General features: G+C 37.8%; 2 protein-coding genes across 2 annotated transcripts in view; one reads left to right on the top strand and one right to left on the bottom strand.

Moving 5' to 3' along the window:
• The window catches only part of LOC125037095 (embryogenesis-like protein), a 7,174-nt gene extending 6,934 nt beyond the window's left edge, over positions 1–240 (top strand). Inside the window, exon 4 of the mRNA XM_047630095.1 lies at positions 1–240. This exon is cut by the window's left edge and continues 25 nt beyond it. Coding sequence (XP_047486051.1) covers positions 1–37 — 37 coding nt within the window. The 3' untranslated portion in view covers positions 38–240.
• A 400-nt stretch (positions 241–640) lies between these two features.
• LOC125037094 (jmjC domain-containing protein 8-like) lies at positions 641–12,073 on the bottom strand. Its single transcript, XM_047630094.1, has 8 exons — positions 11,863–12,073; positions 7,183–7,275; positions 6,847–6,895; positions 6,189–6,354; positions 5,430–5,549; positions 4,896–4,950; positions 4,445–4,592; positions 641–1,991 (listed from the first exon to the last, which is right to left on the bottom strand). Exons 1-8 carry the CDS (start codon positions 11,982–11,984, stop codon positions 1,908–1,910), a joined length of 837 nt encoding a protein of 278 aa, XP_047486050.1. The 5' UTR covers positions 11,985–12,073; the 3' UTR covers positions 641–1,907.
• Positions 12,074–13,120: the final 1,047 nt, after the last annotated feature.

The raw sequence follows: 13,120 nt of genomic DNA, 5'->3' as shown, positions 1-13,120 counted from the left end.
ACAGATGTCATTACTGCAAGACCTAGCCAGAGAATAAGAAACTGAAAAATATGCCTTTGCAGTTTGTTATATATGCTAAGGGTACATAAGGATACAGAATGAAAGTTTTTTCCTCTTTCATTATTATTGTTGTTCTTGTTTATTATTTGTTTTAACATTTTATTGAAAAAAATGTCCATGTTCTCTTGTAGAGATATATACATACTTATTTTTCAAGGAAATATAGACCTGTTTTTCTAAGTTGTGTATCTTTTAACTCCTACAGGTATATATAAAAGAAACTTACACGTGGTATCTTCACATTTACTATGTTTCAGCTTGAATTTGAGTAATGAACTTCCATTTTGTCACTAAATTCAGATATATAGCATCATATCTTCACATCAAACACTTAGTAATAGTAATAGCACCATCAACAACTTTCCACACAGCTGTCATTCTATAGTAGTTCAACTTTTTTTCTTTTTTTCTTTTTTTCCATATGTGGATATGTCATTAGCACCACAGTAGTGTTTCCAAGAATATAAAATGTTAAAGTGGTGTTAAGTTAATGAGAAGGGATATTGTAAAAAAGGGAGAAGATATTTAAATAATATAATATAAAATATATACATATTTTTAGTGGATGTAAAATAACATAAATGTTCAAAATATTTATTTAGGAACCAATAACCATACAGTAATGTTAATTAAAAATATGGAACATATCTGACTAGAAAAAAAATGGAATTATACTATTCACTGCAAAACAATGATCAATAAAATAAACCAACGCTTGTGGAACATTTCATTGGTACTTATTTAAATAAAAGTTTTCTTAGAAATTACAATTCCTATTAGGTGAAATATAACAAAGAGAATAAGAAAAAATAGAATTTAAATAGCAATATTGGTCCCACTAGGTTTGTCCCCAACACCAAAAAAAAAAAAAAAAAAAAAAAAAAAAAATGTTTACAAAACTACTTGTCTTTATAAAAGCATTGTGACTTGACTAAATATTTAAGATCATTTCAGTAATTCAACTGTACTATAAAGGTTCACCATCACCACAGAAACAGCAAATAATCTTTAAAAAAAAAAAAAAGTATTTCAATCTTTAAACCTAGTTTAATCTCACAGCCAGAATATATGCAGACAACTTTTTAACCTGTCTACTTTATGCAAATTTACAATTTACTTATAAATAGTATGCAACCTTTCGTTTAGTATTAGATTTATCTTTGAAACTGCAATTGAATACTTGACAATTTATCAGGTACCCATACACAATTACATACAGTATATGTTTATCTAAACAAATGTTCTTCTATCTATCTCCTGATACTTTATCCATTATTCCTGAAATTACACAATCTTATGTTTTCCAGAGCCAGTTCTATTATAGTTATGAACTGTCAGTCATGATAAAACCCGTGATAAGTTAGAATAAATAACTCAGCATTATCCTACATTGAATATAGAAAGAGCATTTCCATATAGTTTACATGTATGCACTTTCAATAAAAGATTCAACCTGACTTACATTAGATTTGTATTACCATGATTATAAGAAAAATGAAATATCAGTTCAAAGTCATAATACCCTTGAATGATACAAAAAGGTCAAAGTAAGCCAGATCATAAATACAAAAAAAATCATTGTCTTCACAAACGATCTACTAAGAAATTACAAGAAATTTTGTAATATACTGAACATGAGCCCAAATCTATAGACTTTTTTTTAAATGAATAAAGAAATGGCAATGAGGACACATCAAGTTGGCAAATTTAACTGTCCTTTCTATGGAATGTGTGGTCTTCAATTTATGGAAGTAGACATTAATGCATCTTGGGAGAGTCTGCATTTAAAATGCTATGGGGTTTAAACCAATTAAACCATTACCATATATTTCTTTTCAATACAAAGATTATGGACTGAGGAAAGTTGATATAAAAACGCTGCTGTCAATGTTGAGAGTTGCATGCCACCACTTGTCAGGAAAATAAATAATCTGAAAATAAATTACTATTGTTATTTATATGTCAATATCTTTTCTACATGTCTATTATGACATTCTCATTTTGTTTTTCTTTTATCAATTACAAAATACATACAGTGGTCATTGAAAAAGTTTGTAGAAAACCATTATAAAATTCTTGTGAAAATTTGGTGGAAGAAAAGGGTGATGTTACATTATTACATTACTGTTAACAAACATATTCATTTCCCATCCAGGTAGGGTAAAAATAAAGATGACTGTTGCAGAGAGAGAGAGACATAAACATCATTCAGCAATAGAAGCACTGAGGCAGTTCAGACACTGCTTAAGGAAGGCATTCAAAATATGATTGAGCAGACATAAAAAATAATGAACATTTCAGTTGGAGCAGTGCACAGCATCCTGACCCAATGCTTCTGGGGATATTTGGGGTTCACTGTGCCTCCTTTACAGAGGTCTATTTCAGAAGCAGCTAGTGTGTCACACCATACCAACGAAGTGATACTTCTTTTTGGTATCACTTGCATCCAAAACACAATTTTAACATTATGCATATTCAGAGATGCAAGATATTCATTTTAGCTGTTTTAGCCTCATTTTGTTGATCAGAGTCCATTTCAATAAATTAGGTGCATTACACTCTGTACAAGGTAGACTGTGGTTTTACTGAGGGATTTTCTCTCATGTTTGCAAATCTTATTCTTATTAAATAAGAGATATAAGGCTGCTGCTCCTAAGGCATCAGTACCTCCTTTTGGTGTGTCATACTTCAAGACAAGTTACACTGGCAGAGAGCCACATGACAATCTGAGTAACTGACAGGAGGAGACTGATCATGTAAACTCGAGTGTAGATTACAGTTGACATCAGCAGCACCAGATTGCAATGCTTCAGTACTTGGCATCTTCCAGGCATAGCAGGCGAATGATTTATATGCTAAGCAATGACCTTTATACAAAACAATATTCAATCATAGCATTATACATCCCATTCTCTTTCAGTTAACCAAGACATGAGAGACCAGACACCCAGAGTCAAGATCAAGTGAGTCATGATGTAAACCCAATATCATTCAGAGACTAGGGGTTAATCTTCTGGCGATTGGTGAAGCACCATTATATCCTGGCAAATATTCAGACACACTGGGTGATATTTCTTATTAGCATGGAGCAGTGTGCACAAACAATTTTTTAGTTATTGTTACTAGGTTAACACGAAATGAAAACTGTAACTCTGCAAGTTTTCTCCCTGGTGAATTTAGAGCATGATGGTGTGGAGATCCAATTTGCCAGTGCAAATTTTGAACCAGTGAGACAGCAAGAAATGTCTTGAAAGTTTTGTGACTGCTAGGGAAATACAGACCCCCAATTTCATTCTAAAATCATATGGCAATCTATAGTGGCATTCATAAGTTGCAGATGGATTAATCAGTAGAGATACTGAGCAAAGGTTATGCTAACAGTTTTTTTTTTAGATTGACAAGGCATGTTATTTATAGACTTTCGATTTATTATAAAATTAAAAAATATCACAGCAAAGAAATTACTACAAATCTTCCTAACCTAATGCTGTTTCATTATAACAATACACCAGCCCATTTGTCTCATTGTGAAGAGCAAAACTTCCTGAATTTGGATTGGAATGCAGAAATCATCCCCCATACTGCCCTCTTCCTCCAAACATGAAAAAACCCTTCTAAAGCATATATTTTGCAATGATTAGTGATGCTATGGATGCTGAAGAAAGGAGACCCTGCCTTTTTTTTTATTTAACTGCTTTATATCAGGGGTTCCTAACCTGGAGGCCACAGGGCCCCCAGGTTGTCCTATAGCTACTGACACCATTACACTATTCATAACTAGTAGTATCTGAATTTAAAAAGATGACAGTCACTGAATGGGGCCATGGAGATCATTATATATTGGTCAGGGACCAAAGAATTAAAAAGGTTAGGAACCACTGCTCTATGCATTAGGTAACAGATAATCTCTTATAAGTATTTTCTGTTTCATAAACAAATTTCCATGAACTTTTTGTTTACCCCTTGTACAGCTGGCCTAAGAAATTTACAGCCATCCTAAAATCATCGAGCTGGGATTTTATATGGGAACATTGTAGTGTATTTAAATATAACAAAATAAACCCTACTGTTAAATAAGCAATGTAAAGTCTAATCAAAATTTGTGACTCATATTTTAATATATGAAGTGAAATGCAGGAGAAAGCACATGAAAGAACATACATTTCATGCTGTAATTTTTCCACAACGTTAAGGCCTTCAACTATATTACAGCTTATATTCGCTAAAGGATGAATGTTCTAAAATAATTATATTAATAAAATAAATAAATTAAATGAATATGGAATTATATGATACAATTTTATTTTAACTAGTAGCCGCAGATATATATAAAATACAGTTCCCAAATAAAGAGTCAAACACATAACATACAATAATTACATACCTCTCCAGGGTTAAGTGTACATTCATAAAAATTAGAATCATCTTTTCTTAGCGGATAGTCTTCCATCAACCACTGCAATGTTGTGCGATTAGGATGGAAGTTTGGGTTCACATTAGGAGGGTACATGAACCATCTTTTTCGTCCCCACCTGCAGAGGAGTGGACATATCTTTAGATTCTATGGCTAACAATAAGTTCTGAGATCAATTTTAGTAGTAAAGTATTTTATTCATAATCTATCAATCTTACTAACAATAATATAACAATTTACAACAAAACAATGCTATCCACCCATGAAAAACCAGCAATTCAATCAATATATCAATAAGCCTGAAGTAATCCCTCCATCAAAAGGAGGTAAGCAAAATCCATCATCGCTGTATTGATAATTGCATTTACAATAACAACATATAGTGGTGGTTTTACTTTGAAGCAAGTAGCAAAGTACTTACATAGTCTCTGCAAATCCTGGCCCATGGAAATGAAAGGGAACACCAGTCCCTGGACCTTAGAAAAGATTAGGAGAATATTAACCCACCATTGCCTGGAAAATGTCGTGTTCACTGTAGTATTGTTTTGTGAAATGCCTGTGCATATAGATGGCTCCACAAGTACAATGGTTTGCAGGAGATTTTTTTTTTTTTACTACTGCTATCAATATTGATGCTGTTACTATTATCATAAACATTATAATTATTGCAGTGTTACTGCCATTACAGCAATATAAGATACCGGAAAATATTTCTGAAAATCAATTAAAAGGGTAAACAGGTGAGATGGGTAGTCCTCATAACTGGCACATTGGTGACTAGGTACTTGTTGAGCCATCTCTGTGTAATAAACTAAACTCATAGTGTGCATGGTATGTACATACATGGCATACCCAGTGGAATCAAAATTCATGAAACTGGAGGGTATATACATGATATTGAAAATCCAAGAGGCTAGAGCAAACTATTTTTCACTCCCTATTTTTCACAACTTACCTGCAAGACCAAAACTCAATGCTGGCAAATGAAACGGTAATCTATACGGAGGTTGTATATACTGCTCCAAAAGGTCTTGCCACTCCTCGTGATTGTTGTCACCAAAGAAGTAAAAAGTCTCTGAAAATGTATACATATATATATATATATATATATCAAAGTGAAGTGAATGTAATATACAAACCTTAATACTTGACTACTCTAAGATGTATTAATTTATTTATTTGTTTGTATAAGACACCCATTTCATCTGGGTAATGAATAACAAGAGGAAAACAGAGAATTCTGAGAAATAAGCCTCTCCTCTATTATTCCTTTGGATTATGAGTGACATAGTGCAGACTGTAAAGTTTATTTTAGAAGTCCTATTAACCCAATGCCGCCAGGTGGTTTCCTGATACAAAAGCCCTGTCTCCCAGGTTGATTCATAGTGGCCCAGGCCCTGCTGCTGGGGAATCATGTCATCACCATAGTGTGCGCGGCATGACCATACATGCCTCCGGAAAACAAGACCAGCACACCATGTCATGTATGCACATGCCACCCAGAATATAGTCCAGGCATGTAATATCATGTATGTATGTGCCACCTAGAGGCAATGGGTTAAACCATTAAGAAGTTTTGTATATAAAGACAACCATCACAAATCAAATGTACTGGCAGTTGAATCCCTGTTACAGAGATTATGTAGGGCACATTTTAAGACAGCCAGTTATATGAATTCTTCCTCTTATATCATAAACACAAAACTTTACATACCATTCCCAAGAGTAGTTAATTTTTGAGGATGGACATGGCGAACGCAGTATTCATTGAATGTAACATCTCTTTTATCATAGCTATAGCTATTGGCTGAGCTCAAACGTACAGTTGTATGCCCATAACCCTCCAATAATGCTGAACGGCGAGTGAGAGTCTGAAACACCTGAAATTGACAAGTATGTGAGTATAGCATTACAACACCCTAAAACATCAGGCAGATCTGAAATTCTGAATGTAAGAATCAACACCTAAACATTCAATGATGAGGCATACAAATCCGAGATTCAAACAAACAGAATAAACATTTGATGAGAAACAGTTAGTTAAGTCCTTTTATAGTTCTGATTAAAAGATGACCACCATGAACCATAACCAGTGCAGATGCACAAAAGCATCAGTTTCATCTCAGCTCTACCCCTTAGGCGGGCCAGAGTGCAGCTCTTGCAAAAAGTTTGAAGTCTGAATGCTACTTTGACTAAAATTCAAAATTTGAATTACCATTGAAATTGACAATCAATTAAAAAGTACAAAAAAATTAATAATTTTAGTTTATAAACATAATATTTTAGTGTGCAATATAATACCTTCTAGACTGTTAAAATAAGCTCTAGTATTAAAAAATGTACTAAGTGAATGTTACAAAATAATGCCTTACCTGATTATCTGTTGCTCCCTTGATGACTACTGGCTCGGAGTATGCATATCTTGTAAAAAAAAAAATATATATATATATCTCTATTTCTAAGATACTTCATTATTTAACTATCAGATTATGTGAATTAGGAAAACATTCTAAATACACAGCTTTAATGCTATACCATACACATCATTTACAAGATTAATATAATACATGTACAGTTATCCAACACAAACAAAATATATGCTACAAAAAAAGAGATACTACAGACTCAGATTTTTCATATAACTTCAGGCAAACTTGCAAACTGTATGAATCCTTGTCCAACAGCACATAGAAACCAGAAATTCTTACTTCTTTATAAAGTCTTCCTGACTCAGGGATCCATCCTCCACGTTTATGTTGCAGGGCCCGGGTTGAGCAATCCTATCCTTGTCTTCAGTTGTCCTAGAGAAAGAATTTCTTATGTGAATAATAGGTGGGTTGGGGTTGGGGTTGGGGTAGGATAGAATAGGATAGGATAGGATAGGATAGGATAGGATAGGATAGGATTGGCTAGGCTAGGCTAGGCTAGGCTAGGCTAGGCTAGGGTTGGGTTGGGTTGGGTTGGGTTGGGTTGGGTAGGGTAGGATAGGATAGGATAGGATAGGATAGGATAGGATAGGATAGGATAGGGTAGGGTAGGGTAGGGTAAGGAATGATTCAGGTAAAGTTACAGGTTGAACAGTACTAAAGAGCAGTATGGTAATGAAAAGGGTGGAGAGGGGGAGCTGATGGGGTATAGTATAAGGTAATAGTCATCAGAAGAGGCAGGAGTTAAGGGAGTAGGGAGAATTATAATAAATTATTATGGCAAAAATGGCAAAAATGAGTTAACAACTAGGATATGTGGACAGATCATGGGGATGAAGACAAGGAAAAGGAAACAAGAAGAGGAAAAGACCTTCTAGAGACTAAGTCCCAAAGCCAGGGTTTATTCCTTAGACAGGCGGGAGCAAGCACCCCTGTACCCCCATTTATTAGCACTTGTCAACTTACAGAAATCGTGACACTGAGAATGTTTAATGGTTAATGGTTAGAAGAAATAAATATGCTAGACATCAAAGGTCATATAGCACTCTGGTAAAGTATTGTGGCAAAAAGGGTGGAAATGAGTTAATGATCAGGATAAGATGTGTTAGATGTCAAAGGTTGTAGAATGCTGAGAAAGGGTGAGTAATACTGTATGGGAAAACTGCAAAAGACCTATCATGAAACAATCAAATGGTAATATGGTAAGAAATGATAGTTGTGGAAGTAGGAGAGGAATCCTGAGAATGAAATAAGGGAACAGGGGATGGTGGTGAATTATCAGGAAGAATGTGAGGAGGGTAGGGATCCACAAAAGGACAATGTTTTGACTTAAGGGTGTCAGATAAGCATCTAAGTGGGGATGGTAAAGATAATGGGGAAGGAAGAGGGATTGGTGATGCACATGGAGGAGAGGATGGGGTGTTATTTGGGTGAGTGGGAGAAAGAGGGGTAGGGAGAACTTGAGGAGGAGGAGGATGGATATCAGCAGATACTTTGAATGTAAAGCAAATAAAGGGATTAAAGGGTGGATGAGAGAGTGGATCAGTCTTTGAGTCATGTTTGTGAACTTTTGTCCTCAAGAGTTTCTGAAGGGGAGTTTGGTGGGGAGGTCTGAGAAACCAAAGTTTTCTTATGTGGAGGAGAAGAGGGAATGGTTGTCCAACGAGCAGATAGAGAGGTGGGTGCATGAGAGGATGTGGTAGGAGAAGATGGAGTGGAACTTTTAGGTTCTCTCCTGTGACAGGTAGAGTCAGAAGGAGGGGGAGGGGGAGGCACCTGGGATGTAGTAGAGAGTGGAGTATCTGGATTTAGACTGGAAAAGGAATTTGTCCGGGGGGAGAGAGGAAGTACACATAGGTTGGTTTGGGCTAGAGGGAAGAGATACTGGGGGAGATGCTGAGACTTCTTGAGAAGATGGGAGGGGAGCAGAGCAAAGTACAATTTTTGAATAGGTAGAAAAAGAAAAACCTCGTCAGCATGCTTCTTGTCTGGCCTCACATAGAGTGAGGCCTGGTTTGAAGGTGAGATTCAGATTTGAGTTTGTAAGCAGGGCAGGTCCTATAAAATACAATATGGGAGCCACTACAATTGGCATATGTGCATGACTGAGAAGAGCAATTTGAATGGTCATGACCAGGTTAGGCACATAGAGGGCAGCGGGCTGTGGAGTGAGTGTTTGGCTGGGTAGCCAAAACATTTCTGATATTGAAGGGGAAGAGGTCAATATGGCTGGACAGGGCAGGACACTCCACCAATATAAACTTCATTTAGGGGAGGTCATGTCTACAGAAGCTAATATTGGCAATATTTGTGTAGGACTTGCATTGGACTCTGGAAGGAATAGTGTAGCACTGCTACTGCATCACAGTTAAAGAGGCATGCAAGCATGTAATTTTCACAATCTGACCAGTCCTTGTTGTAGACAGGACAGTCAGTTGGAGAGATGGAAACAGTTCCAATACAAGTATTAAGGTAGTGAGGTTGGGCAGAAACAAGTTTACCAGTGCGGTCAGTTAGGGTTGATAGTGCGTGAGCTTGGGACTCAGATGTAACTGCAACAAGGTGTGAACAATCAGAATGACAATGGCTCCTATTTTTTGTATATTATTAGAGTATGGGGCTGTAGGGGGAATCACAAATAACTGATCCCACTTGGGTGGGTCAAAAAGGGTACTCATAAGGTTTGTAGAGATTCAAGCAGTAGAAGGACAACAACAGAAGGAAAATGGGGTGGTATGGAGAGAGGTAGTACTGTTGGGAGGACAATAAGGATGAATAGTAGTAATAAAGGGGGTGGGGGTAGACAATGAAGAAGACTGTGTAGTAGAAGATGGAGTGAAAGATGTTGGGAGAGAGGAAAGGCTGTATTCTGAAGGTTGAGTAATGACGTGGATGTATGATTCAGAATGGACAGAGTTGACAGCAAACTTCAAGGAGGGGGTATTAGTATCAGTCAGAGCCGTGGTCTAAGAGGAGGCTGGGGTCAGGAAACCAATGAAATCAAATTTACAAAGGTTTGTGGATGAAGGGGGCAAGCCTTAATATCCCTAATAAGGGTAAAACATCTTCATTATTGGCCATGGTGAGCCAGATATAAATGTGAGGAGGAAATGGTCTACTCCTCAGGGTCCCCATGAGGGGTATGGGCTAGACAAGGGAATGCCATGCCCATGGCTTCCAGAGGCCATTCATGACTGAAACAAAGCTAGCCTTTCATCTTTTCAGCAGGGCTCTCACACTTAGGAAGTAGAGAAGGAAAGGAAAGGGGGAGAAGACAAGACCATACTAAATTAGTTGAGGCAAGGGCTAAGGTGCAAGGTAGGGATGATGGTTAATGCTTAAAAGCAAAATAAATGTGCTAGACATCTAAGGTCATGTAGCACTATAGTAAATGGTAGTGAAGAGTGGTTGAGTTAGTGATTAGTTGTCAAAGTTGGGCAAAGGAATTGACGAGTAAATGGGTTAAGGTTGGGTAAGGTAATGTATAGGGGTTAGATCAAGTGAAGGATGTATATGCATTTGAGGAATGAAAACAGGTTGTCAAAGCAGAAAGTGTGAGAAGTTGTGGGAGGGATCATGAAAATCGGTCCAATTTGGCTGGGCTAAATAGATTATTTAAGAATTTTGTAGAGATGGGGGTAGTAGAAGGACAGGGGCATGTGGAAGAGGGAGTAGTGTTGAGGGAGGTAGTGTTATGGGGAGGTGGACAATAAGGTTGTAAGGTAGTAATAAGGGAGGATGGGGTAGTTGATGAAGAAGGTTGTGGGGGTATAGTTGTTGAAGTTGAGCATGTTGGGAGTAGAAATGTCTCCTAGGGTGTTGATTAGGGTGGATACTGTACTAGTCGGCATTGAGGAGGGGGTATTAGTTGCAGCGTTCAGAGCCGTGGTCAAAGGAGAGCCTGGGGTCAGAGAATCGGGTGAGTTTGAATTGGTGGAGCTATTTGATGAAGAGGCAATTGCCTCTAATAATGGTATGGTATGGTATGGTATGGTTAATGGTTAATGGTTATTCATTGTTGGCCATGATAAGCCTGGAGTATGTTGGGGAGAGAAACGGTCCACCCCTCAGGGTCGCTTGAGGGGTAAGGGCTAGACAACTAAAGCAGGGGAATACTGTGCCCCTGGCTCCCTCAGGCCGTTCAGGACTGGCACAAAGTCAGCCTTTCATCCTTTCAGCACGGCTCTCACACCTTAGGAAGTGAATAGTAGAAGGGGTTGGTGAAGGGACAGAAAGGAAAAAGTAGGAGGGGGAAAAAAAAGACCATACAAAATTTGTTGAGTCGAGGGCTGAGTCCCAAGGTTGGGGAGTTCCCCAGCATTGGGTCCCAGTCACCGCCTCCTAAGCCCCCCCCCAGGACAACAACGGGCAAGGGATTGGGGGGGGAAGGTAGGGATGAACCCCTACACTGGGCCCCAGTCTCCATCTCCTAAGCTCCCCACGACAACAGCATGAGATTAAGGAGGTAACATTAAGAACTCTGCCTGCATGAGGGTGTTGTAGACTTAGTCTCTGAGCCTTAATATGCAGTTGATATTTTCATCAGTTCCCAGTAAATATGAGGTCACAGCAGCTGTACCAGTGTTGTTTATGAATTATTTATTATGCTCTATATTATGGCGGTATCCGTTTCCCTCTATTTCTGTGCGTTGCTCTCGGTAACAATAACTAAGTCCTCGATTTAGGAGGGTTTATGGTTCATAGGCAATGTTTGTGGATTTAGAGGGGTGATTGGGGCTTGTACTCGTATACAATTGTATCATTTACGATTAAAAACAACTGATAACACTTATTACACCGTGAATATTTGAAACAAGAAATAATAAAGGCAAGATTGGATGGACATGTGGCACTAAAATATTGTCATCATACTTCTAACAACAAAACCACTGCTAAATCACACTAAATCGATCGACCCCTTCAATTACCCATTCATGCTTCACTTATCTATGCATTACTTACCAGCCTCCGTCGTCATCCAGCAAGTTCGACTCGGTCTCAACTTCCACAATGGTCAACAAGGTAAATAAAAGAACTATTTGCAGACATAGACACCTGCAAATAAATGTGTAGTCTCCCATCATTAGGGATTTTTCAAACGAGGCGCTCCTATGCCGGGTTGGCTTGTCCGCGTCACGCCATGGGTCTGTGGTTGTGGAAACAGCTGATTGGCCTTTGCCTTGGCTGGGAACCTCGGGGAAAACGGGCTTCGTACAGGGGTGACTAAATAAGACGTAGCTTGACCTCTTTCAGTAGTTATACGGTATAAACTAAGCCATGTGATCACAGATTTGTATATTTCCCCTGGGATTTTTTTTAGAGGACGAGCTCAGAGAGCAATAGACTAAATAAGAATTATTTCCACGACAGGGGCGTCATTTCAGCTTTTGCTTTGCAGAGCAAGGGGTTCGGTGAGCGAACAATTTTTTTTTTTTTTTTTTTTTTTAAATTATTATAGGGGGTGGGAACGGTGAATGAAACTCGGTAGACTATAGATAAAGTCCTACTGATTTAATGATAAGTCTATATGGATTAAATGTATTTTAAATTTCTATATAATTTTTTTCTGTAACTCACGATATGATATATAATTTTATATATATATATATATTTACTCATGTTTCTGTTGTAGTTATATTATAAAAACTACAGTTGCAGTAGTTTTATGGAAAAGGGTCGAGTACCGTGGTACTGGTGATACTGATATGATCACAATACATACATGTTTAGAAGCATCTGCTCTTGAATCTTTTGGTTAAGAGGTAAATGTAGTGTTACTTTATATAAATATACAGTATTAAGATATATAAAGACCGACGATAATCAGGGGCGTCAGTGGGGGGGGGGGGGGGGAGGGGGAGTTGGTGTACCAGTCTGTTCTTTGGAGGTTTGTATTGAAATTCAATTAGCTCTATAAGTTGGGATATGGCCCTTAAGGGGGGGGGGAGGGCATACAGGTCTTGAGGAGGGGATGAAGTCTTGGGGGGGGGGGGCGGGGGTACTGCCCCTGTTCCACGAGCTTTTCAGAAACTGTACGTCATTAGACGTCTTGTGTGGTAATATTGGATTGGTGTACTTCGGCTCGGAATCATTTTAGAGAACGCACTTGGGAGAGGGGATACTAAATAAGACTTATTTATTTATTTTTTATTATTATTTTTGCAATTTCGCAAAGGTCACATAGCATGATAGGTAAGTATAGCACCCCCCCCCCCCCCAA

This window comes from Penaeus chinensis, chromosome 22 (assembly GCF_019202785.1).
Source record: "Penaeus chinensis breed Huanghai No. 1 chromosome 22, ASM1920278v2, whole genome shotgun sequence".
NCBI lineage: Eukaryota > Metazoa > Arthropoda > Malacostraca > Decapoda > Penaeidae > Penaeus > Penaeus chinensis.
This window is presented reverse-complemented; position numbering and strand designations above follow the sequence as displayed.

Coding starts and splice junctions, on each gene's coding strand:
- LOC125037094 (XM_047630094.1), bottom strand. CDS start 11,984: ATGATGGGAGACTACACATTTATTTGCAGGTGTCTATGTCTGCAAATA. Junction 7,276..11,862: donor CTGGATGACGACGGAGGCTG/GTAAGTAATGCA, acceptor TTCTTTCTCTAG/GACAACTGAAGACAAGGATA. Junction 6,896..7,182: donor CAGGAAGACTTTATAAAGAA/GTAAGAATTTCT, acceptor TTTTTTTACAAG/ATATGCATACTCCGAGCCAG.